Source organism: Pelecanus crispus, chromosome 19 (assembly GCF_030463565.1).
Source record: "Pelecanus crispus isolate bPelCri1 chromosome 19, bPelCri1.pri, whole genome shotgun sequence".
NCBI classification, from domain to species: domain Eukaryota; kingdom Metazoa; phylum Chordata; class Aves; order Pelecaniformes; family Pelecanidae; genus Pelecanus; species Pelecanus crispus.
In genome coordinates this window covers 4,393,836-4,420,019 of record NC_134661.1, presented here as the reverse complement: position 1 = coordinate 4,420,019, position 26,184 = coordinate 4,393,836, and the positions used below count along the sequence as shown (strand labels likewise).

The 26,184-nt window shown below is 44.5% G+C and overlaps 1 protein-coding gene across 1 annotated transcript; it reads left to right on the top strand.

The window, feature by feature from the left end:
• Positions 1–6,717: 6,717 nt before the first annotated feature.
• On the top strand, positions 6,718–23,239 carry CRTAM (cytotoxic and regulatory T cell molecule). Its single transcript, XM_075723358.1, is given in 12 exon segments — positions 6,718–6,766; positions 10,044–10,190; positions 14,451–14,603; positions 14,817–14,948; positions 18,603–18,773; positions 19,349–19,542; positions 19,545–19,617; positions 19,852–19,959; positions 21,268–21,372; positions 21,787–21,933; positions 22,316–22,399; positions 23,109–23,239. Coding segments are annotated over 12 exon segments (1,494 nt in total).
• Positions 23,240–26,184: the final 2,945 nt, after the last annotated feature.

Here is a 26,184-nt window from a genome sequence, read left to right as displayed (position 1 = left end):
CACTGCCTTCTGCACCACATTAGAAACAACTAGCACTGCATAAAAGTTGAGCATTCAGGATGCTGGGGTTTTTTTTCACTACTATTTTGCAAAGCATTAGCAGGCTTGTTCATGAGCACGTGTTGAGACCCTCCTCACAACCCCCAAATTCTCAGCACCTTCTACAAAGCGTATCCCCACCAGCTGGAAACAGGAGTCCAGTGTTGCCTCTGCAGGCAGCATCAGATTATTCCTCTCCTCTGTTCGAGCACTGTGTTAGGGGTTGTGTTGGGCATACCATGGATGCAAAGATTGATTGACGTTGAATCCGTGTCAGAAGAAAGTTCTGAATTTCACCTCACTTACAGATGAAGTTTGCACATCAAAAGACAGCACCGTTATGAACAAAGACTGGGAGCAGTTTCTTTTAAGTGGAGATGAAATAAGCCTTTTCCAACCAAACCTGAAGGATTTAGAAAGTTGGGAGGGTTTTTTCCCTTATTTAGGTTATTGAAATCCACCCTTGTGCACAGACCCAGCCTAAAGTGGTTGTGTCATTTAAATGCCCTTCAGAAGACCTTGAAAAAAGGGTTTTCCTTTTATACTGAGATTTTGTGCTGGTCATTTACACAGTGGTGGCTTTCTGTCCCTTGCCAGCTTTTCCATCAGCCCTGGTGAGGTTCTGCAGTAAGCAGCTTTCTTCAGGAGGTAATGATGAAATCAAAAAGATGCTGAAATTCAGCCTCCACTGCATGCTTTGCTTCCTTTTCCTTAATTCCTAAGTGCCATCTGTTGTAACGACAAAGCAGAGCTGAAAAAACAGTACACTTGAATTTAGGAGCAACATGCTTTGGCCTATGAAGATGCTATTTATGTGGTGAGGAAAGGGTTATGTTTTGGGGAAAAGGGGAAGAGAAGGGTTTCCATCTGTAGCTAAAATCTTTGAAATCACAAGAAGGATCCTCTTAGTGCAACAGCCTGCAAGATCCCAATACCAGCTGCTTCACAGGAGAATACAAAAGACACCGCAGTGGGTAGTTTAGAGTATAAACTGGCTTCAGAGCAGGTTTCTTTTAGATTAGTATTATCTTAAGTCATCTGCCTTGGGTCAAAAGAGTTCCTGCAGATATTTGTACAGGTCTTACCAGTGTAGGCTCACTTTGAGAAGGTACTTAAAAATGTGCTTAAATGGGATGAAAGAGATTTAGGTATACTCCTTTCCTGGTTTGGGCCATAAGTCTGAGTATTCCCATAAATACTATCAAAGGCAAGTTCAGAAGTACCAGGAAAAGAAATTCTGGCATGCTAGGTACCCCTCTTCTGTCCAGCTTTCCCTCTGCAGAAAGTGTCCTCATTTGAAATGTTTGTATGGCACAGAAGTTTATGCTGGCCAACTTTGACAAAGACTTGTTATTCATAGCAAGATCACAGTGATTTTGTGTTGGTTTATTTTAACCTACCAAGCCTTCAGCAGGACTGGTCTCACCTTCAGTAGGATATGACTGAGCTGCACTTTCAGCAGTCAGAACAAATAAGGAGTGATAAACTGCAATCCCTTCTTCCTAAACGAGGCAAAACACTCGGCAATTGTAATGTAACAAATCTTAAGGGGTTTTAGCTTAGCTTTGTCTCTGGGTTTTGTTGAGCTTGCCAGGGAGAGTACACCAGATTCTGTACAGATTTTGAGTCAGCAGAGAGCTCATCCTGTGCAATATGTACGTTGTCACGATCCATAACGATAGTCCATTATTTATGCATTTATGACTATGTGATACAGAGTAGGCCATTCATAAGTGCATTATTATACCAGGGATGTACACTGAAAAGTCAGGGAGATAACTTATGAGATGACAGAAGAAACTGCTCCTGTGCAGTTATACTGCTGTCACTTTAGTTTTTAACTGTAATTTAAACTATTTTTGGCTGTGTACAGACATTCTGAAGAGCATTTTTGGCTTGTTTTCCTCCATGCTTACTCACCGCAAATTTGCAGAGTTTAAAACTAAATAGATGACAATCGCACCAAAACTAATTTGGTTACTGACGCGTGTGTAATTCTCCAGCCTGCTTTTTGTTTCACGCTATATGGGCCAGCAAGATGTAATTTGAGGCAACAAATATTGCTTATAGAGAACAGTGGAGGCTGCTCAGGTCCTACTGCAGTTAAGCAACATTACAAGGAGTTTATTTAGACAGAAGCATGAAACAGAGGGGGAACAAAACCTGAATGCACAATTTGAATATTGTACTAGCTGATCTTTGCATATAGTAAGTAATATAGAAAAGAGTGTTCTGTTTGAGAAGGTAGATGTTAAAATACACTCTTCTTAAAAAAAAAAAAGTATATTTTTGGATGTTTGGGAAAGTATTTTGACAATTGTAATCTTATCTCAAATTAGATTTTTCAGGTGTCAAGAATCTCAGCAAGAAAAATCTTATTTTCTTCTAGCATTTTGATTTCTTATAGGGGTTTTGTGTTAAGTAGTCTCATGTTGATAAGGCTTATTGGGGGAAAAAAGAAAAAAATATGTTCCTTTTAAATTTTTAATTGAGATGTTAAGAATACAAAACAACTGCTGCTTCACTTTCACTCCATTGCTGCTCATTAATGTGTATTTAACATCACTTCAGTGTTTTGTCCCAGAAGAACATTAGCCTTGATCTGTCTAAAGTGTGTGCAAGTCTTTTCCTTGCCTTCACTGTGAGCTGTGTCAGATCCCAGCAGTTTAATTAGGGTATAGGAGGCAAATATCAGTTCCTAGATTTTTCCCTCTCTTCCCGATTAAGAAATAAAGCTGGAAATCTGCTGAGAATAAGTTGTTTGTCCAGTATTTTCATAAACTGCAACTTAAGGGTTGGGGTAGCAAAACACAAGAATCAAAGTGCAGAATCAAACTCTAGCACAGCAGCAGTTGACGGGATGACACTCAGCACCAGGAGGTCATAACCAGGGTATTTGTAAAAGTTCGGGTTTGATGAAGAGTTTGTCCTTATCACTGAACTTTATTTCTCCCTCTGCTAAAGCGGATGGGAGGGCGCTGCAGCATGCCCCAACCCCAAGGCTTGAGCTCTGCTTGGGGATACCTTCCTAGTTTAATGCAGATGCCAGGTCTAAGGTTTCATGCGTTTCCCTTACATTCAGCACAGTGGCAGCTACAGCCAAATGCTTAAATCCTCTGAGCATGGAGCCAGGTTCTCCGTGAGTGTAAATTGACACTGTAACTCAAATCAATAGAGCTTTGCTTGTTTATGCAAACTAAGGATCCAGGCCGTAACTTCAGAAAATATGTATTTCCCTTTTCGCTCAGTCCGAAGAGTTTCAGAAAGTCAGCTGATGGTAGCAGCCTCCTTTTCTCCTCTGCTGTTAAGCTTCTAGTGTCAACGTTATTATGAAAGTGATAATTTACATCACCAAATAAGTGGTTGTTTACAAGAATTCTGCAGGAATTCTCTTTAGTGAAGGCAACACAAGGGGCAATTCTGCAAAACAAAGAGGGTGGAAGGGATGCTAGAGTGCGTATTTCCCAGCGTTATTATTTTGTATCCACAGCCCCGAGCGCCCAGGTAGCAATATCTCGGGGACATGGGTACTGTCATCTTTGACTGTGCGCTAGCTGCAGCTCTTGCTAGAAGGGTCAGAGGACGGGGAGGGGGCTGCGTACAGCACTGTGACAACCTCAGCCTCTCTACTTAGCTCCTGCGTACTGCACTGGGTGTGAGGAGTTGTAAACTTTTCGCTCTGGATCCCGTGGTTCCTTACAAAGGCCTGATCCAGAGCCCAGGGGAACAAAGAGGAAGATCTCTCATGATTTCCTCAGTCTTGGGATGAACCTGGTCCTACCGCTGGCTGCTCCCCCCACCTACCACTGACTTAATGAGGAATTTGGAGGACTCATACCTGCGTGGGGTTTAAGAAACGCATGCAGAAGTAGGGTGAGATTGAGTGTCTGATTATATTCATGTACATTTCAAAAAGAGGGACGCTAGATAGTTGAGTTAGTCTGTAGTCAACTAACCTCATTTAAACCCAGAGCTGGAAATTAGTTTGCGATGCTTCACAACTTAAAAATGTATTGAAATACCGTATGAAAACTATTGTTTAGAAAGGAAGCCTTAATAGGTTTGGTTTGTGGTTTGGTTTGTTTTTAAAAAAGAGCCTAAGCATAGAGGAAATTATTTGAACTTTAAAAATATATGTGAAATGATGGTGGTCGCAGACATGCTTAAAATGGTAAATGAATAGACAAAAAAAAAAAATTAAGCAGTAAGAGTGATTGGTTGCATACACTCTAAATCGCTACTTACTTCTCACCACTTCCTCAAATACTGGTTCCCTGGGGAATATTCATGAGCCACACATGCTACATAACAGAAAATATACAGCCAGTTCCTTTCTATTACTTCCCATTAAAATGTATTTTTTGAAGTTTCTCTCTGTGGACATCTCTTAAAACTTGATGTTATCAATGGATACTTTTTTTTTTCCCCATTTTAAACCTGTCGTATCATTCTGTTTATTATGTTTTTTAGTGCAAACAGATTGTATTTATTTGAGAAAAATGTTTGCTGTTTAAAAAATAACAATAATTGTATTGCCAAAAATAGCTGTAATTACCTGTGACATCTGTATTTTTTTATTTTGTGGTTGGTTGTTTTTAATCTCTGTTTCAAGTGCTAACAACTGTTGAAACAACCACTGCATTTTAATTTGCTTATGACATTAAATGGATTTCTCGGAAGTCGGACAAAAATGTCTCGTAGATGATTTAATAAAGATGCCACGCACCCGCACCTTACCATTCCTATTTAAATTTTCCTCTCAAGCGTGTTGGACTTTGCCAGAGTGAATGTTCTGACACAGACCTTCAATGAAGTGCCCCTTCAGAGGGAGTCGTGCATTGCTGGGGTGCACCTAAGCAGTATTTTTAGTGGCTCCAGCAAGACACAGGTAGAAAATGCCTGTACTGGGCGTATGCCTAGAGAACAGCTGTATGGGGACCTTGAAACAAAAAGGGAGTCAGGGCTGTTTCTCAGTTTGGGTTGCAATGCTGCCCTTGCCACATCCCATTTCGGGATGCCCACCCGGATGGGGTGTAAGCCTCAGAAGCATCAAGGAGAAAGGGGAATTTGAGCTACATTTTTCTTCCCACCACTGAAGACGAAGTTCATTTATTTGACAGCAGATGGCACAAAACCATCTCAAGTCTGGTTTTCCTTCTACAGCACAGGGACCGAGTTTTCCCTGTGGGTTGGAGGCAGGTGGCTTCAGTGTCTCTACTGCTTGACGGCTTTTTTCCCCAGTTATTTTACTGTTGGGTTTACATGTGTGGAACTGGAAGCACAACTTTTAAACCAGAGCAATGCTTACCTTTACAACACACATCTTCTTTTGTGATCTGGATTTTTTAATCCAGCGGTAGTTTTATCAGCCAGTAAGACTCCTTCCTTTCAAACCAACTGTCTACATTAAACTTTATGGCCTACAGCTCTGTTTTCCAGTAAAACTGATTATATTACAATTAACATAAAAGCCATAGCTTTTATCAATCAAATATACACTAATAGAATGACACACTTCCATGCACCTGAAAGTTTAATGGAAGCAGGTTCCAATAAATTAGAAGTGAAATGCATAATGTATTTATAATTAACCATTTTGTCCAGTTCACTCAAACCCATGTCCTGCAAATGCACACATTTTTAAACCGTATTTCTTATCTTATTAACTCATTTTGACAGTATTAGTCATTTGCACTAAAGGTTGGGCAGTTCCAGAGAAGTGCCAGAAGAGGATCTGCCAAAGCCTTTTTGGAAATCAGCACACGTAGCTACATCGTGAAAAGAGGCTCTGCCTACAACAGGCTTGGATAAATCTTGTGATGTTACTGGACATCACGCACCCAGGAGACACAAAAAGCTTTGCTATGCCCCAGATTGCTCCTGAAATAATCAGACCTGCAAGGGGACACGGGAAACCCAGATTCTGCCACCAGTCCTCTGGGACCTCCTTGATGTAGTCATCCCTCCACCCCATGCTTCGGTGCTCAGTCAACCTTTCACAACCACCTCACCAATACTCTTCATTCCCCGGAGAGCCACAAACCGCACACAGCAAATTACCTTTCTCTCATTATTTGTTTTGCTAGGATCACTGCAAGCAGAGCAATGCAAACCCCTGCACGCGGCGATACAAGATGCATAGTGATACAAGACTATTTTTCCAAGGATTTAAGCAACCTTGCCAATTACTGCACTACAGTGGTGTCCACCAAATACGCTCTGCCTTCCTGAGCGCCTCCCCATCTTGGGGAATTAAATCCTGCACACAGAGCATCTGTAGGATCTGTGCAGCAGGGCTCCCCGGTGGCATTACCCCAGGCCCACGTTTCTCTTAACCTGTACCTGCTTCCCCCCATACACAACTCTCTCCCCCGCATGAATGCTGAGCAAGACAGAGCTGGAGGGGGTGCAAGGTGAAGGGCCCCCAGTCCTGTCGCCCACCAGTTTCATTTTAGAGACCTGTGCGGTCACCGATTTCTCAGCAGTCACCAACACATGCGCAACATGAGACGGGGGATGAAGAGAATGGAACAGCAGAGAGAAGGAAAGGAGGCAGCAACCCCGGCAGTGATGAAGTCATGGTAAATCTGCTCCCCCTGTGCTGAAAAGGGACCGGCTGCACAGCAGCCCAGGCAGAGAGAGGAAGTCAGCACAGGCTGCCTGCGCCCACACTGCATCATGACTTTCACCAGGGTGCTACACGTCGTGGCTCTGTTCCTGATGCAAGGTAAGCAATATGTGTCGTCTTACATGATCTCCCCTTTTGCAAGCAGTCCAGCTCAGAGAACTCGATTTCCAGAGTTTCAGCGCACCACGCACAAGCAGCTTTGCTTTGTAGTTTTCCTGTTGACAATGCTGTATTGTCACGCAATTTCCAAAGCACGCTGGTGCTGAATTCCAGCTGACTCCTAAACCTAGTATCAATAAGACCAATTCACCTTCTAGCAGCTGGCAGCATGCTTAAGATGGCAAAGTGTTGGGAAATCAAAAGATTCTCCCTTAAATTGGGACAGTGGGTCACTGCTTACTTTCCATGGCTTGGATATCTGTGTATGCCTTTGTTCGTGTATTGTGTAAATAGAGGCTAATATAAGAAGTCAGAGTAACTTAGCACTTGCAAAGTACTTTGAAAATGCAAAGCACACTAAATGCTCAATCTCCTTATGCTTACTCCTACTAGAGGATGTAGCTTATACCTACTTTGCTAATCTCCTGTCTTTCATACACAGGAAAGTGTGAGAGATTCGTATTTGACCATGCCAGATAGGGAAAGATTTAAGTAAGGACAGCAGCGAGACAGCTACCTACAGCTCGGGATTCTCGCAGGCTTCACTCCTGACCTTTGCAGGAGGAGTGCATGCACGAGCCTGGTGCTGGCCAAAGTAATAGTCTCCCTCCCTTAACAAATGTTGGAGCAGAAACCATAGCAGTGCTATTCCTGACGCTTTGCTAATACTCTCACACACAGAATGTTGTTGACAGAGGCCACATCAAATCTCAGTGTCTAAACAGCGACAAAGCATTCTGTAATACCATATGCTTAAGGATGTTTTATTACCATTGATTGTGTTTAACAGAAGCCAGGTCTTAAAGGAGCTGTCAGTTATACTCTAGCTGAACTAGCACTTGCAGTGCCCTTTAGACTTGCTCCAGACCAGCAGCTTCCACTCTGAACGTACAAACCCTCTTCCCCCAGTACTGCCCCAGACTACTGCATGATGAATTTGTGTCTGCTGACAACCAGTAGCTGGTCTTGGCCACCAGAATTAATTCAGACTCCCACTCACAGGCCGGCAGCCACAGCTCAAAAATAACTCGTTAAACAGGATGTTTCTATAGGCTACAGCTTTAAAGATAACTCCGAAATGATGCACTGAGTGCATATCACTGCAACAAGGTCTCTGTGCACTTTCTGATGGCTAAAACAATAGCAACCAGAGGCATGAACCATTCTGTTCAGCTGCCTCCTGCAATTTCTAGCAAGAAATTGTTGCCCTTTCTTGCCAAGAAGGTGGCTATCATCACTGTACTTGATGCCAGACTAATTTTCCCAGGTAGCTGGGGCATCTGGGATCCAGATAGTACAAGAAGCACTGTCCTCTGGAGCTGGTACGGGAGCATCTCGCACACCCCAGTGACTGTACTGTGGTGGGCTACAGTGGCTTCAAGACCGCAGCCACGTCAAACTGACCCCTGTACAAGGAAGGAAATTTGAGTCACGGTCTGAATGAAGCCGTGGTCACTCATGGAAACTATGTATATGCTCTGTTCTGGGGGCTGCTTTTTTCTGTTTTAGGAAAGCAAGCAACACCCCCACTTTTTCTTGTTCAGTCTTGCTGTTCTCACCTCAAGAGGTGTGACTTGAAAGACCCCACACTGCTGTTAGTGACAGGAAACCATCGCTACAAAAAAATGTAGAAGCGCCCTGTGGAAAACTACAGACAAGGCCCTCTCTGCTGCCTTGACAACATGCACCTCCTGACACAGGTCTTTGCAAGTAGAACCATGCAAGGAGGTTTTCCTTTTCTACTGCTCCTCTGCAAATGACCCCACATGGCACAAGCCCTGAGAAACCAGCTGAAGCACTAACCCTAGGAAATGGAGGTGGAATCAAGAGGAAATATAAGCCAAAGGCACTGATGTGCCATATGTGACAGTGAATCAGTTACAGCCACTCTAAGTTCAACAGGGCTTCGCTGGCGTACAGCAATTCAGTCGAACCTGACCTGCGGTGTCTCCTGGCACTGTGCCGTAAAGGTAGACAGCAAATCTGTACTGCACAGTTTCTTCTTAGCTAAAGCAGCATACATCATATTTACATATTCAGAAGTAAAAATATTGAGAGATTACAAGAAAATCTCTTCTTATGGCCTCCAAAGATTAGATAGTGAAGAAAGGGAAAAGGTCCATGGTGTATTTGCTATTTTTGAAGTCCCAAACTACATCACTGACCATTTTTCCATGCCACATCTGGCCCAGGAAATGTCACGTGTGTTCAACTGAAGGGCGAGGCATGGCAACAGATCCCCATGGGAAACTAGTGTCTTACAAGGAGACAAGTCCTTCCTCTGATTTTAGTGGCAAAAGATTAGGTCCAGCAAGAATGCCCTATGATAGCATCATTTCTGATATATTTTAAAATGTTTTTAAGAAAATGAAAAGCTTTCCTGAAGCCCAGAAAGATTCATTTCCTCAAACTGCAGTGCTCATGTATGCAGTAGGAAGTTGCAGCAGACAGCAAATAAAATCAAAACACACAAAACAGGAATGAAAAATAAAACCCTCTTACTGTCTATTTACTTAACTCTGACCCAGGCACTGCTCTTAGCAATTTCTCCGGGGCATGCTTTTTTCTGGAGAAGGCAATTCATTCCAGGTCGTCAAATATTTTCACAAAGTGTATTCTCTATCTTAGAATGTCTGGAGAAAAAAACCCACACTTTACTGCCCGTCTGTGAAATGAACTGGGAGGAGAGAAAATGAAATTTCATTTTAGTAACCTGTGCCAGGCCAGGTTTGCGGATCCTGCTAGCAAAAGTAGTTTCAAGCCAGTTCAAAGCAGCTGCAGCATTACACTTTCCAAATAAAAACCCCTCATTTTTCAGAGGTGTTGATCATTCACTGCTCAATCACGTTCAACAGCTCCAGAATGGAACATGGAATAATGAAAAGTAATGTTTGTGTTAACATACAGGGAGAACGTGCATTAAAAGGCTATCAATTCCTCAATGGCTTGTGTGGAATAACATCTAATAACTAAATCTGGTTGTGCTGGCAGGTTAAGATCACAAACCTTTGGTACAAGTCTTACCTAGTAACTGTGATGACCTACCTAATGCCTGTGATTTATTTATATCAGTACAATCACACTGGCAAGTTTCCTAATGTAGAAAAACCTTTGCACCCTTGAAAAAAGGACAACTGATATATTATTCTGTGCAAAACATTGTCACTTTACTTCATGTCACATTTTAACATTTGTTTTTTCCCCTCATCTCTGGCAGGGGATTTTCCAGGAGCTGGCAGCAAAAGGGTAACTCTAAAGGAAGGAGAGGACCTAAGTCTCCGCTGCACCCTCAGTGGTGACAACAGTTCTTTCCGGCAGTGGTCAAACCCTCATGGGTTTACCATTTTTCTAAACACAGAGCAGGGTAAGTGTGAAAACTGAATGCAGCACTTTCCACGTGGGGCTGGAGGGTCACTCAGAAGTGACTCAGAAGTGGGCTTTCTGGCTCCCACTCGTGGCCGGTCTGACTCACCTGTTACCCAACTGCTCGAGATGGTTTTACATTCAGCCCTTTTCTGGCAAGACGCTGATGAAATGGAAACCCCCACAACAGTGGTCTGGCACTAGAGCTTTTAGCAATGAACTGTAGTTACCACCAGCACCAAAAGATTAGCACAAAACCCCACTCTTGCCTTACAAGAGAGACAGGAGTGGATGTGCCTGAAAGCCCTGGGTACTCACCTGCTCATTGGGGAATTCAATGTAGTGCATCGTGAGGAAATTTTTAGAAAACAAGCAGTGATTTCTAATATGTGCTGACAAAGGCAAAGTTACAATTATTGTGTTCCCTTCCACTCCTATACCTCATGTCTCTCTGTCCTTATCTGTCCTCTTGCTGGTCCAAACTCAACAGCCTTGCAAGATGAGGACTGCCTTAGTCTTCCCCGTTTGTACAGCACCTAGTCAGCATCCCTGCTTGTTAAAGCCTTTAAGCTTTAATGATAATAATGACTGGGGTTTATCCAAATGACATTGGGTACCCAACTCTCATTGAAATTGCACAGGAACCCCAGCCACCAGGTCTTTCCACCTGCATCAAACCAGCCTACCAGTATTTCCTGCAAGTATTGTGCAAGTATTTCTAAATGGAAAATGTCACAAGTAACTGTTGCTCCTCTTTACTTAGTTACAAGTGGGATGAGTATTCATTAGCAATTTTAAATGACTCACACATGTATATATTAGGAACTGTTTCCTGTGGAATCCAGGATCCCGATTTCAGTACTCTCAGTATAATGCATATAGAATCATAGAATCGTTTAGGTTGGAAAAGACCTTTAAGGTCATCAAGTCCAACCATTAACCTAACACTACCACATCTACCACTAAACCAATTAAGGGTAGAGTAATAATTTATTTCATGTTTCCTGGCTTGGTGGCTGGATTATTCTTTAATGAAAGTAAAAACTAGGAATCATTAAAGTTGGAAAGGATCTCTAAGATCATCAGTCCAACCATCAACCCAACACCACCATGCCCACTAAACCATGTCCCAAAGTGCCACATCTACCCGTTTTTTGAACCCTTCCAGGGATGGGGACTCCACCACCTCTCTGGGCAGCCTGGTCCAATGCTTGACCACTCTTTCCGTAAAGAAATTTTTCCTAATATCCAATCTAAACCTCCCCTGATGCAACTTGAGGCCATTTCCTCTTCTCCTATCGCTGGTTACTTGGGAGAAGAGACCAACACCCACCTCACTACAACCTCCTTTCGTAGCTGTAGAGAGCGATAAGGTCTCCCCTCAGAACTCCTCTTCTCCAGACTATACAACCCCAGTTCCCTCAGCCACTCCCCATCAGCCCTGTGCTCCAGACCCTTCACCAGCCTTGTTGCCCTTCTCTGGACACGCTCCAGCACCTCAATGTCCTTCTTGTATTGAGGGGCCCAAAACTGGACACAGTATTCCAGGTGCAGCCTCACCAGTGCTGTACACAGGGGGACAATCCCTGCCCTGCTCCTGCTGGCCACACTATTCCCGATACAAGCCAGGATGCTGTTGGCCTTCTTGGCCACCTGGGCACACTGCTGGCTCATGTTCAGCCGGCTGTTGACCAACACCCCCAGGTCCTTTTCCGACAGGCAGCTTTCCAGCCACTCTTTCCCAAGCCTGTAGCGTTGCATGGGGTTGTTGTGACCCAAGTGCAGGACCCGGCACTTGGCCTTGTTGAACCTCATACAGTTGGCCTCAGCCCATCGATCCAGCCTGTCCAGGTCCCTCTGCAGGGCCATCCTACTCTCCAGCAGATTGACACTCCCACCCAATTTGGTGTCATCTGCAAACTTACTGAGGGCGCACTTAATCCCATTATCCAGATCATTGATAAAGATATTAAACAAAAACCGTTAGATTCAAATGGGATCAAAAAAACCTCAGTGCTGAGCCACCAACTGCTAATCAATACGGGAAACAGGGCTATTGCAACCTGCTCTGTGCTGCTTTTATATCCAGGCTTCCAAAAACCACAGCAGGCTATGGCAAGGGTTCCTCTCTCCTGTTGCAGTCCATTAGTCCAATCGCACCCAAGAACTGCAAGACCTCTCTCCATCAGTTACCTCTATTTTTGACATATATGTCTGTTCTCAGTACTTTACACCGTAGAGGTAGATGAGAGTAGCAAGAATCCCTTCATTTATGCGAGTTCTCTACGGCACCTCCATCTTTTAATGGCTCTAGCCCTTTTGATGCTTAAAGTTTTGCTGAGTTGACACAGCAATTTAATAAGGTTAGGGAAAGAACATATCCACTGGTATCTATAGGAGCAGACTCTAACCCGAGTGAACAAAACAGTATCTGTCTTAAATCACCTGAGGATTCAGCTCATAGTTTCAACATCCCACAATTGTCCTTCAGTAAGACGCATGATATAACACCCACAAGGACTAGAGTTTGCAAAGCATCTGGATTCCTGATAAGTCAGACACACTGAGGTTTTTTTTTCCTTTTACAACACAGAAGAAAACAGTCCTCATTTAGAGAGAAACGAAGCTTTACATTATGCATGGACATTTTCATTATTTATTCTGAATCACCACTGTGAATCTCTGAGACATTGCTTCCCCAATAAGCCACGTTCAGTTCCCTCCAGTCTCACTGTAAGGAGATACTGTAAAAGTATGACAAGCTGTCCTGGTTTCGGCTGGGATAGAGTTAATTTTCTTCTTAGTAGCAGGCATAGTGCTGTGTTTTGGATTTAGTATGAGAATAATGCTGATAATACGCTGTTGTTGCTGAGTACTGCTTATGCCAGTCAAGGACTTTTCAGCTTCCCATGCTCTGCCAGGGGCACAAGAAACTGCGAGGGGGCACAGCCAGAATAGTTGATCCAAACTGCCCAAAGGGCTATTCCATACCATAAGCTGGGGGAGTTGGCCAGGGGGCAGCGATTGCTGCTCGGGAACTGGCTGGGTATCAGTCGGCAGGTGGCGAGCAATTGCATTGTGCATCACTTGCTTTGTATATTATTATTACTATTATTATTATATTGTTCTTATTACTACTACTATTTTACTTTATTTCAATTATTAAACTGTTCTTATCTCAACCCAGGAGTGTTTCTCACTCTTACTCTCCCCAATCCCACTGGGGCAGGGGGAGCGAGTGAGTGAGTGGCTGCGTGGTGCTTAGTTGCTGGCTGGGGTTAAACCACGACACAAGCTAGCTACAAGTCTTACATCATGGTGATTTCAAAATCCTTTAATATTTAATCACTTCCATAAATTATAGTACTGCTGTGATTTTCTCCCAACTCTGCATTTTTACAAGACCTCAGCTAAAAAAATAAAAAACCAAAAAGACAGTTTTGGAGGTCTTTTTCTCCCTAATGACTGATACACATCCCCAGTTTCAGTTCAATTTAAGGGCAGAAAGTTACACTTTCTGTGCTGCAGTTGTGGGAAAAGTCCATGAGACTTGCTGGCCTGATCCTGAGGACTCCCATGGGTCAACCAGCAGGAGGAATGAAGCAAAGACTAGGAAGTTAAGAGAGAGAAAGGGGACTGTACAGCAGAGTACAGATATCCTAGGAGATGGTGTCATTAAAATCAAGGTAATTAGACAAGGATAAGAGAAGCAAAACAGCCAATTAATAAGCAGTTAATAAAGAGGTGTGTGCTGACCATAGTGTTCATTTATATATCACAAAATACACCCAAAGAGGGGAAGTGATTTTTCCAAGGCCATATAAAGGCTTGGGGAATGGGGAACGGAAAGGTCCTTGGTTCACACATCTATGCTCTATAGTCAAAGGTCATATTACTTTTCCGACCATATATAATGTCCTCACACCCCAATGTTTAGTTATATTTATCCATCTGGATACTTAAAGAACCCAAATTGTTATAACACCTGGGAACACAGGAACAAGACCCCCTGAAAATAAAAGTGATAAAAACCATGACATTTTCCCCACTGGCAGCATACCTTCCCTTCTTCAGTTTACTGCTGCCTCTGTACTAGCACAGCATCAGCTAGGAATGCTTTCTGCTAGAACTGCTCCCTTATGTCAAGCATTGATGAATTAAAAAAATGCAATAAACTACCCTCATTCGTTACTGCTTTGTTTATCTGTCTTCCTCTTATGTACCAACACACATAGAATGCGGGGTTTTATTTTCCTTACAGGTTTAAGAGATCAGAGGTACAAACTTACCCATTATTCAAAGGATGAATTATCCATCCAACTGTCTAATGTAACAGTGTACGATGACGGCGTATATACATGCTTCTACTACAGCAACCCACTGAAAAGCAAGAAGATGACTGTTGAGGTATTAGGTAAGTTCCTTCACCTGCTTTGCTCCAGAGGAGCAGAACAACAAAGCCAGATCCTCAACTCCAGACCTGCATTTTTGCATGCAATTGTACGGTGCTTAACACAAGATAATCCTGGTCTTAGATCAGTCCCCCCAAATAATGTTATGTATGCAGCCATTCATAAAAACAAGTAGAAAGATATACTATAACTGATTCTAAATCTTTTTGCTGCAGCTGCTCCTTCTAATCCAGTACTGGAAGTATCCCAAGGCACAGAAAGAAGCATTACACTGTCTTGCTATACCCAAGGATGTAAACCACAGCCCCAGATTACCTGGCTGTTGGACAACGGGATAGAGCTCCCTGGTAAGTGTTAAAGGACCAGGGACTGATTCCTAACAATTTCTTCCTATCAGCCTTGGGCACATTTAAAAATACTGGAGGATGAAACACCTTCTGCAACACATTAGCTGGACAACACTCATCCTCCACTCATTTAGCATAACTTGGACCCCACAGTGCCGGTTTGGAGACAAGTCAGCACTAAATTCCAGTGTTTGCGCAAGGGAGAGGGCTCATCTTCTTTGCTCACATTCAGTGCAGAACAACAGCACTTGGCACCAAAATCCCTTGAGAGTCTGAAGTGAAAGTCCACTAAAAAAAAATTAAACCAAAACTCTGGAGGTACATTTTTCAAAGCCCAAATATGAAGTCAGTTAACAAATCCATTATAACTATTTCCATGTTGTGACTAGTAGACAGATTTTCCTCAGCCTTGCTGAGCAGCTCACACACACACCACCAGCCTTTCTCTCTGATTAATCTGTCCAGCACCAGGCAGAAGCAAGAAGCGAGCTCAGGAAAGACAGCCCACACAGGCCTGGGAGGCTCTCCCCAGCCAGAGGCCTGCACGCATTGGGGTGGACACACATGAGGAGGAACGGAGCCACCACGTAGCTCAGTTTAACTTGTGTACTATATAAACAGCTGCTTTGAAGGCCATGTTCTAACAATAACTACCTTATTAGCTGTAACCGTAGCACAGTAGAGAGGAAGTGCACATCTGTATCGCAGTGTGATGCAAATGTATTTTCTCTCATGTATTGACAAGCTCTTATTTGTATTTTGTATCATCAAGCAACATACTCAAAGCTTAGCCTGTAATATCCACCACCCACCACCCCCAATGGCTTTTTTAACTAAGAGTTCTAGAAAACAACAGAGAAGCGTTCTGGCCTGAATATAGCTAGAAATCAAGACTAAAGAAAGAAATCCAGGCTGCCAGATACACAGGCATTAATGCAACCGCATAAAGCCCTGCGCTGAAAGGAATTGCACTCAGGGGCAGTAGCATAGCTGGTAAGTGAGCCACATTAAAGCCGGGCAGAGATCTGGCTGCAATGGCGGGGGAAAGGTGCTCTGGAGCAGCACGTGGCTCTTGGAAAAGCAGGTTCCAAAATCCTGCATGTCTTTGGGAAGAGCTGGGCTGTGTGTAAGAGCTTGGGGGAATACCACCTGTGAAGTTATGAAGAGGTCAGGAAAGCAATGTCACCTGCAAGTTTTTATATAAATTTTTCCCAGTTCTTCTAAAAACAGGGGTTTCCTTAAACTTGAAACCACCTCACTTCTGGCCTGAAGAATCTCTAAACCAGTCTGCAGTTTCTCTCCACTGAAAGTTAGTCACAGGCCAAGCTTTTTGATGCAAAAGTATAGATCTTGCATTCTGTATCAGTCAGGGGAGCAATATGTCACCTCTAAGTTTTTGTATACATTTTTCCCAGTTCTTCTAAAAACAGGGTTTCCTCAAACTTGCAACAACCTCACTTCTGCCCTTCTGGCCTGAAGAATCTCTAAAGAAGTCCACATTTTCTCTCCACTGAGAGTTAAAATCACAGGCCAAAACTTTGATGCAAAGGTATAGCTTTTACATTCTGTATCAGTCAGGGAAGTAATACATCACCTCTAAGTTTTTATAAACATTTTTCCCAGTTCCCCTAAAAACAGGGGTTTCCTCAAACTTGCAACAACCTCACTCCTGGCCTGAAGAATCTCTAAACCAGTCCGCAGTTTCTCTCCACTGAGAGTTAAAATCACAAGCTGAACCTTTGATGCAAAGGTATAGCTTTTACATTCTGTATCAGTCAGGGGAACAATATGTCACCTCAGTTCCCCTAAAAACAGGGGTTTCCTCAAACTTGAAACCACCTCACTCCCGGCCTGACAAAGCGTATTACTCCTAACATCACAACACACAACGCGGACGCTAAACACCTCATAAAGCCAACCCTGCATCTCCCCAGTTACTTCAACAACAGCTGGTCCTTACCCCTCTCCGGCCACCCCGCAGCACTCGCCCGTCAGCCGCTGGAGCGGCCGCAGCGAGGCCTACCCGCAGCGAGGCCTACCCGCAGCGAGGCCTACCCGCAGCGAGGCCTGGCCGCAGCGAGGCCTACCCGCAGCGAGGCCTACCCGCAGCGAGGCCTACCCGAGCCTGCTCCTGTGGGCACCTGGGGGCCGCCCGGGTGCTTTCAGCTGTGGCTGCTTTCCAGAGACAGCACTGTTCGCAGGAACAGGAGCTGATTTCACCATGTGGCCTGCTTGTGGCAGGCACAAATGAAAGTGTTTGAAAGGAAAAAAGTAACTGTCCTAATTCAGTGTTTCTCAAACTTCCTGCATGTGCCTTTCCTTTTTTTTTTTTTTTTTTTTCCGCGGGTGACCGTCTTTGAGTAACGCTCCTTTCTCCCCTTTCCGTTCTCAGCTTTAATCACTTACTGCAAATATTTCTACTAATTATAAAATAGCTAATACATCTTAATTACTGGCAGCTCCTCAGTTCCACCAGGGCTCAGCAGGGGCAAACCAGCTGTAATTACTGAGCTGTTGCTGACAAAAATTATTTCCTTCCCAGCAAAAACACTTTAAAATCCTTTTGAGCTCTTACGTGACCCTGCTGGGGATGGAAAAGAGGGTTGAGAAATACTGGTCTATGTGAATATCAGCAAGTTATCTGTAAAGGCTGATTTGGAAACAAGGAATTTCTTTCATTTAAGAAATAAGGTGTTGCCCAGGGTAGCAGATGAAGAGAAAGCATGAGTTTGTTTCCAGAGAACCTCTACATTATAAACAGCAGAAATTATTGTGCCACCATAGCATTTAAGGTAAAGGTCTGCAAAAACCTCCCTCTCCACGGGAGCTATTCAAACACATCTCTCTGTGTCACATGAAATACACCTTTATTTTTCCATATTGTATAAACAAGTAGAAGTCAGTATTACCTAGAGGACTAGAAACTACATCAGACAAGTTACATGGCTCTCTAATTCATTATGGCAAGGCAATTAATCTTTGTGTTTAACTTCCCCCAGCTGCAAAAGGGGAAGGGCCAAACCTGCATTGTAGGGGTGATGGAGGACTTGTACAGGATTTAATAGAGTTGTACCAATGTTTATTTATTACAAATGTAAATATTGCACATCAATACAAATTTAACAACTTATTTTTAAGTTTGGGGTAACAAATCCACAGCTACTAAGACACAGATTCAGTGCCCTTGGATATCACATAGCAGAATCAGAACTTTTTGAGGTCTCAGTTGTGCTGCAAAAGGTCCTTGCCCCGAGGCTCCCCACTGCGGGCCCTGCGCAGCTGTGGCACACAGCAAAGCAATTTATTCCGTTCAGTAAGGACCAGAAGTGCCGGCGGGTGTTTGAACATCTTGCCGTGGTTCTGCAGGGCGCTGCAGGGGAATTTCCCCACATGAGTCATGAAACCGAGCAGAGGCTTTGGGTTGAGCGCAGGAGGTGCAGCGAGGTCTGCACTTAAAACAACGGCCGAGGAAGAAAACATGACCTTGGTGCCTTTGGGCTCCCATGTAATCCATTTACACAATGAACCACTTGTGCACAGTAATCAGGTGCTGCTTTAGCACAGCAAAGTAATGCAGATTGCGCCTGGAAGGTTTTTCATTAAATTGCTCTTGACTAGAAAGCACTTAAATGTTTTATTCCAATGGGTGTATAGGTGACACTAAGCACAAGTTAGAAGCTGATGGGAAGAAATGGACGACAACCAGCACACTGACAGTCCTCGCCTATGGGCCCAATTCAACAGCCAGCTGCATCGTTCACCACCAAGCACTAGGAGAAGAGAAGCTGATGGCGTCTCTCCGGTTTGAGGACCTCCCTAGGATGGGTACTGCAGGCTCCTTCAGCAGAGGCTATCCCATTTTACCACGCTGAAGTGGTGAAAGTTATGCAGATACATATGCAAAGCTGAAGCCCATAGTCTAACTGCCCCATGTGTGGAATCCATTTTTAAACGAGAGGGCTACCTGGGGCAAAAGAAGAACTCCAAACTAAGATTTTTTGGCCTTTTTTCCTGCTTCTTAACTACCTTAAAAATCATTAAGCATTAAGCTGCAGCAGCCCAGGCAAGTCAGTTCCCCAATGCTGCTGCTAGAATGCAGGTGATGTTTGTCCTAAAGCTTTAAAGATAACTCAAAGTTTATGTTCTCAAAAAAGCTGTGATCTTCCCATGTCTTCTGTGTATTAGACACATCCACCTGGAAAGCTAGCAGGGTGTAAATATTGTAAATTAACACTGAAGCTGTTTGTCTAATAATTCTCAGAGTTGAGTTTGCTTTCCACCTATTTACTCATCTTTAGGATGGATCTAATTATTCTTACTTCATTCTTCTTTAGCTTGCTCAATGCAACAAATGCTTATAAAGTGCTCTGAAAGTTGTACTGTTGTTGGATTTTTTTCAGTGACAAAACCAAATCCTACACCAGCTGTGCTAGAGGTGAATACACATGTCTCTGAGAACGAGCAATCTACAGGTAGGCATTAACTGCTTGGCCACTTTTTAATTAATGCACAGCTCAGGTAAACACAGCATCTATGACCAGGTGCCATCAGCACCGAGGGACATTTTGCACAGCCCTCAGAACCACTTTGATTTTTTCCCCAGTGACCGCAGCAGTGTCAGATCTGAACAGCAGCACAGCCTCCGCTCCAATCTACCCACAGCATACTGGTAAGGGTTTCACTTCTGCTTTTTTCCTCATTTCATAGCGTTAAATATACTCAGAGGACAGGGGAGCTGAAGGTGGGAGGGTAGGACTGTATCAGATAGAACCACTGATCAGATAGAACACCCAAACAGTCCAGAGCATGGAACATCCAGGGCAGGTTTCGTTTTTCAAGGATCAGTTCAACGGCAAAGTATGTCTTCTGATTTTTGTCTTGTGTTTGGGGGGGGGTCCTTTAGGATCCAAACAACCAGCCATCCCTTCTGCAGTACCACAGGATCCTGTAGCTACCAGCTCAGCGTCAACACCAACCCCACAAAACCTCCAACCAGATGTCACATCTACTTGTAAGTTTGGTCTTAGTTACATTTATTTACCAAACCGGGACAGAAATGCTACCGAGAACAGCGTAAAATTCCATGTTACAAACCAGCACGTAACATAACAGCATTTCTTGCTTGTGCAGAGAGCCCTCAGTTTTACAGCCATGAAAGCAGACAAAGTCTCTCTCGTTAGATGCAGAAGAACATCTATCACAGCGTGGTGTGAGCCCAGGCTGGGATTTCTCTGGACGGTTGCACTAGATGGCACTGTGCAACAACGGTTATCTGTGCACATAGCAGGCTGCAGGTTGCAGTTACTGAACTGAGTTGTTTCCAGCAGAAGAATTAAGAGCTCCACTGCCCAAATCGGTTGGCCAAAACCCACCAAGGTGGGCACACGCACCTGCTGAGTGTGACAGGCCCTGCAGTGAAAAATCAACTGGCTGTTTTAGAAATAGTGAAAACTCTGTTTATATTTTTTTAAAAGTGCTACATCAGTGATTACAAACATCACAGAATGGCAACATCCCGATAAACAATTCATACATATGTTGATAAACATAGGAGAGGGAGCCTGAATCTTTTAAGAGGACTTTTACTAGGTGTGCTTACGTACCTGATAAGGAAGAAAATCTCTTACGAATGTAAAGTTTTAGTAGACACAGCATGCATTATCATTTTAGTTTTACAAATCAAAGTTAATTATACAAGGATGTAGTGTCTGTGTGCGTAAGAAAGTCAGAGCCCACCTCTCTGTGCAGGGTCCGAAGTAACGCCAGCTGCACCAGGAAAGGAATTGGCCAGCTTGTCGACTTACCACGTCCCCAACGGTACGACCTTACATCATCAGACATGGGTGGCAGTGGCAAAGGACAGGGATTCTGACACTGGGTGACTGCGCTGCTGTGAGCTACGAAGACAGTAAAAGAGCAGTCATGGATATGAATACCAAGAAAAATATCTGCTTTAAGGAAAATGATACATGCTCATTCCTGGTTTTGCAAGCAAGAGAAGCAAACTGATGGACAGGGAAAGCCCCAAAATGACCAAAGCTCAGCTTTGTTTTAATTTGGCTGTAAATGGGAACCATTGAGTTCAACAGAGTGTAAGAGACTCTGAGGATTTGCTGTTCATAAAGCTTAGGTGGTCTTCAGATTAAAACGAAATACAGCATTAAGGAAGTGAGCACAGAGCTTTAAGTCAAGGGCTCCAGAAGTCTCTTTCTGCTGCAGTACTAGGTGCCCCAGACTTCAAAGCTGCTGGGAAAATAAGCATTTCTTAGGCATCCCTTTGCCCTTCAGAGAGATATTGTTCTCCTTTCCATTCCTCCAGGGTCTGAAACAGCATTCAATGGCAATGTGACAGAAGAGGAACTTTCCCGGACAGAAGCCCCACTACCAAGTGAAAATGTAACTGTGATTTCCATCATCACTTTCGGTACGAACTCTTTAATGACAGCTTCCAAACATGCAATGAGCTTTCTTACACCAAGCTTGTTCTCTCTGACCACGTATCCACCTCCAAACCTTTTGTCAGTACACTAGGGTAATGCTGGCTTGCAATCTTGGGGAAAGACCACAGAAACACAAACATTTTTATCATCTAGAAAAAACGCTAAATTTTACTGTTTGTTATGCCAGAGCAAGAGTCCACTGATTTCAATCAGTTTTTCTTGTTCATACAAGAAGGAAAAATTTGACCTCACCTTCTAAAACTAAGTCCAGTAAGGTGACTTCTGCTCTCCCACCATGTTCATCTGGCCTGGTCCAGGATATATCATTCTTCTCTTAATTACCAGAGACTCACAGAAAGCTATTTAACAACACAAACATACACCTGCCTTTTTTACAGAGCGAGATCTGAAACCTGAAGGCATCAAAAAGAAGGAGAATAATCTCTTGCTGCCGATCTTGGTGGCTGCTCTGATTTTCGTGCTGCTCATCATTGTCCTGCTTTTTATGTGGAAGCTGAAAAAAGCTCATGGAGTGTGGAAGAGAGGTGGGTGATGGCCCTGTCCAAGTGACTGCTGATGCTGCTTTATTCAGAGGGGCTGGAGAGCTGAGGAGCCTGTTAAGCAGAGACAAGACACAGCTCCTCCAGCCACCGATTAAATGTCCTTCTCCCATAGACAGGGACTGTGACTTGTTGCAAACAACTATTGAAGAGTCCCTGTAACTGATGGCCTTGGGCCACACTTCAAATGACACGAGGTACCACAAAAGCCAACAAAATAGTTGTCTTAAGAATCTCTCTTAGATGATCAGGATGATTGAACCCCCATTTTATAACTAGTCTCTTGGGATTTTTATGCTCAAGGCAGAGAGTGAGGAAGAGTCATGGAAAAATCTCATCATCTTAATTACATTTTTTTTCTGCACAGAAAATGATGTTTCAGAGCAGACACTGGAGAGTTACAAATCCAAATCTAATGAAGACAGTCTGGGCCATGAGAAGAACGGACACGGTAAAAACTAACCAACATAACTAATTCCTGTTAGAGCATTGCTACTGACCACAGCCCGAGCAGATTGCAGTCAATCTTACTTTACAGAGATATTTGCAGATTGCATGTTTTAAACCTGAATATTCTAAACCCAAACCTTTCATACCTGGAGGTTCACCACAGGTATTATAGCTTCAGCAAGAGTGATGCAGAACCATACAAAATGAAAATCATTGCTTTTTATTTGATAGGTTAGACTGGATAATCACAATGGGTTTATCTAGTTTCTAAATATAATCTACTGAAACACTATTAAAAACAATATGAGTGGTATGTACCAGGAATGCTACTATTGTTAAACTGTCCTGAATGGCTCTTACCTGATTTCACCACCACCAAAACATCAGGGCATCATCAGTCCTGTCCTCAGCCAGTGACTACAGATGGAGGCAGTCTGACTGCCTCCTCAGCTGGGGTATTTCTGCTCCACACTTGGACTTTTGTCTAAACTAAGGCAGCTTTCGGCAGATGGATAAGCCCACATCTTTCAACATGAGTTTCCTGTAGCACCTAAACTGCATTAAAAGAGAAAGTGGCTCGTAATTATTGTCAAAATACTTTCAAAACTTTCCTTCTTTTTAAAATATTTTTAAATACAAAATATTGAAACCATGCAGGTACCCACCCCCCTCTTTACAAAATCAGTAATAAATGTGTGTTTATCTTTCAGTTGTCAGTCCGAAGTCCAATGTGCAGTATGTAACAGAAGCATATACAGAAACAACACAGAAGAATCCAGGAGACAAAAACACTGCAATAAGTGAGAAATGGTTTGGATGTGGAAAGGAAACGGATGTGTAGCAATGGCAAATCTGTACCATGTGCAGAAACACCAATGTTTCCTGATATTTATATTACAGCGTTCAGATATCAATATAATTTCAAGGAGCAGAAGTACAAACAGCTACCCTGAATCCAAAAGCCAATTTGAACTGCTTTTCCTTAAACAGTGGGACAGGTAGATGGGACTGGTGCTCTAGAAACCTGTTAGCAATGAACGCTCCAATTTGCCTTTAATCCTCAGAGGATTTAATTAACCACTGCCAGAAATAGAGCTCATCGATCCCACCTCAGGTCCTCTCAGCAGTTAGATCCCTGGCAAGGGAACGTGCAATTAGCCCCGAGGACTGCAGGATATGAAGATATTCATGGAATGCTTGGGCCACCTCCTTTGCAAGCGCGGGACTGAGCAGGAAACCCTAGGAGGTGCAAACCAACTTGGACTTTTATCTCATTCCGACCCCAAACCTGGACATGCAGCTGCATTTAACCTCTCTACAGCTACCTGAAAGGAGGTTGTAGTCAGGTGGGTGTTGGTCTCTTCTCCCAAGTAACTAGCGATAGGACGAGAGGAAATGGGCTCAAGCTGCATCAGGGGAGGTTTAGGTTGGATATTAGGAAAAATTTCTCCACGGAAAGAGTGGTCAAGCATTGGAACAGGCTGCCCAGAGAGGTGGTGGAGTCCCCATCCCTGGAGGTGTTCAAAAAACAGGCAGACGTGGCACTCTGGGACATGGTTTAGTGGGCATGGGGGTGTTGGGTTGATGGTTGGACTGATGATCTTACAATTACAGGTCCTTTCCAACCTTAATGATTCTGTTCTAGTTTTAATTTCATTAAAAAAAAAAATGCAGCCACCAAGCCAGGAAACAAAATTATTCTCTCCCCTGTCTAGCTGAGAAGGGGAGTGACAGCGGCTTTGGGGGGCACTTGGCATCCAGCCACGCTCAAACCACCACAGTCCTTTTTGGCGCCCAAAGTGGGGCATGAGCAATTCGCAATAACGATAGTAATTGGGAGAGGTAACGGGCAAAACATGGACTGCACAATGTAAGAGAACAGAATGATCATGGGGATTTTTGGTTGTTATTATTGTGGTGAAGGGATGAGGGGTGGATTTTGTGATATATATGGATTTTAATTGTAATTCTTAAATATATGATTCACGGAGGCGAGGGGTGGAATGTCCTGGGTTTGTGTGGCAAGGTTTCGGTAGCAGGGGGGCTACAGGGGTGGCTTCTGTGAGAAGGTGCCAGAAGCTTCCCCTATGTCCAACAGAGCCGATGCCAGCCGGCTCCGAGACGGACCCACCGCTGTCCAAGGCTGAGCCCATCAGCGATGGTGGTAGTGCCTCTGTGATAACATATTTAAGAAGGGAAACAAACAAACAAACAAAAACACCAAAAAAACTCCCCAACCCGGGACACAAACTGCAGCTGGAGAGAGGAGTGAGCGTATGTGAGAGGAAGGACTCTGCAGACCCCCAGATCAGTGCAGAAGGAGGGCAGGAGGTGCTCCTGGTGCTGGAGCAGAGATTCCCCTGCACCCCTGGTGCAGCCTCTGGCGAGGCAGCTGTGCCCTGCACCCATGGGGGCCCACGGGGAGCAGAGATCCCCCTGCACCCGGGGAGGAGCCCACGCCGGAGCAGGGGATGTGCCCGGAGGAGGCTGTGACCCCGTGGGAAGCCCGCGCTGGAGCAGGCTCCTGGCAGGAGCTGTGGCCCCGTGGGGAGAGGAGCCCAGGCTGGAGCAGGTTTGCTGGCAGGGCTGGGGACCCCGCGGGGACCCACACTGGAGCAGGCTGCTCCTGAGGGGCTGCACCTGTGGGAGGGACCCACGCTGGAGCGGTTCGTGGAGAACTGCAGCCCATGGGAAGGACCCACGTTGGAGAAGTTCATGAAGAGCTGCACCCGTGGGAAGGACCCACGCTGGAGCAGTTCATGGAGGGCTGTCTGCCGTGGGAGGGACCCCACGCTGGAGCGCGGGAGGAGTGTGAGGAGCCCTCTCCCCTGAGGAGGAAGGAGCAGCAGAGACAACCTGTGATGGACTGACCGCAGCCCCCATTCCCCATCCCCCTGCACTGCTCGGGGGAGGAGGGAGAGAAATTGGGGGTGAAGTTGAGCCCGGGAAGAAAGGACGGGTGGGTGGAAGGTGTTTTAAGATGTGGTTTTATTTCTCATTACTCTGCACATGTTCTCACTCCTCTCTCCTACTTCTATTCTATTCTAACCAAGCAGGAAACACCCTGATGTCCAAGGTGTTTAAAAAAAAAAAAAGGTTGTTCCCCTTGCTAGGGCTTCAGCCGCCGTTTCTCGCCTGTGCGATGCCAACATCGCTCTCTGTGGTGCACGACTGCATCAGCACCAGTCTGCAAGGGGCTCTGAAACCAAAACCTTTGGGAGCTACAAGTGTGCAGTCTCCCACATCGCGTAAGCTGCCCGGGGTGCTCCTGACGATAGGGGAGTCTTGGAACAAGGGGTTGGCAAAGGTGAAGAGGAAGGGCAGCGTTACCCAGGGGGACTCCCCAAATCCAGGGACAAAGTCACTTGCCTGCCAGCGGGCAAGCTAGGAGAACCGCTGAGGCATTATGTCTGCAGAGCCCCGCGATGCTAGCGCCAGGAACCTTTTCTTTTGCAGAAAGATAAGACTGAACTCCTAAAAAAAAAAAAAAAAAAAAAAAACAAAAACAAAGGAAATTTTCATTACAACGGAAAGCTGTATTTATATTTCTCATTAGAGATGATTATTTCTCACCAAGAAGTAAGAAAAATGCCGAAAACTCTTTTTGAAGCGGAATTAAATAAAAGCCCGGGAGGCGGTGCTGGCACCACCTCCCTTTTCCAGGGAAAGTGGCTTCGCCCTCCAGCCCCTCGCCCAGCCCGGGCGCTACCACGCTCCCCGCGGGGGGGGAGCCGCGCTCCCCCCGCCGCCTCCCGCTTGGTGGGAGCGGCGCGGCGTGGGCCGCTG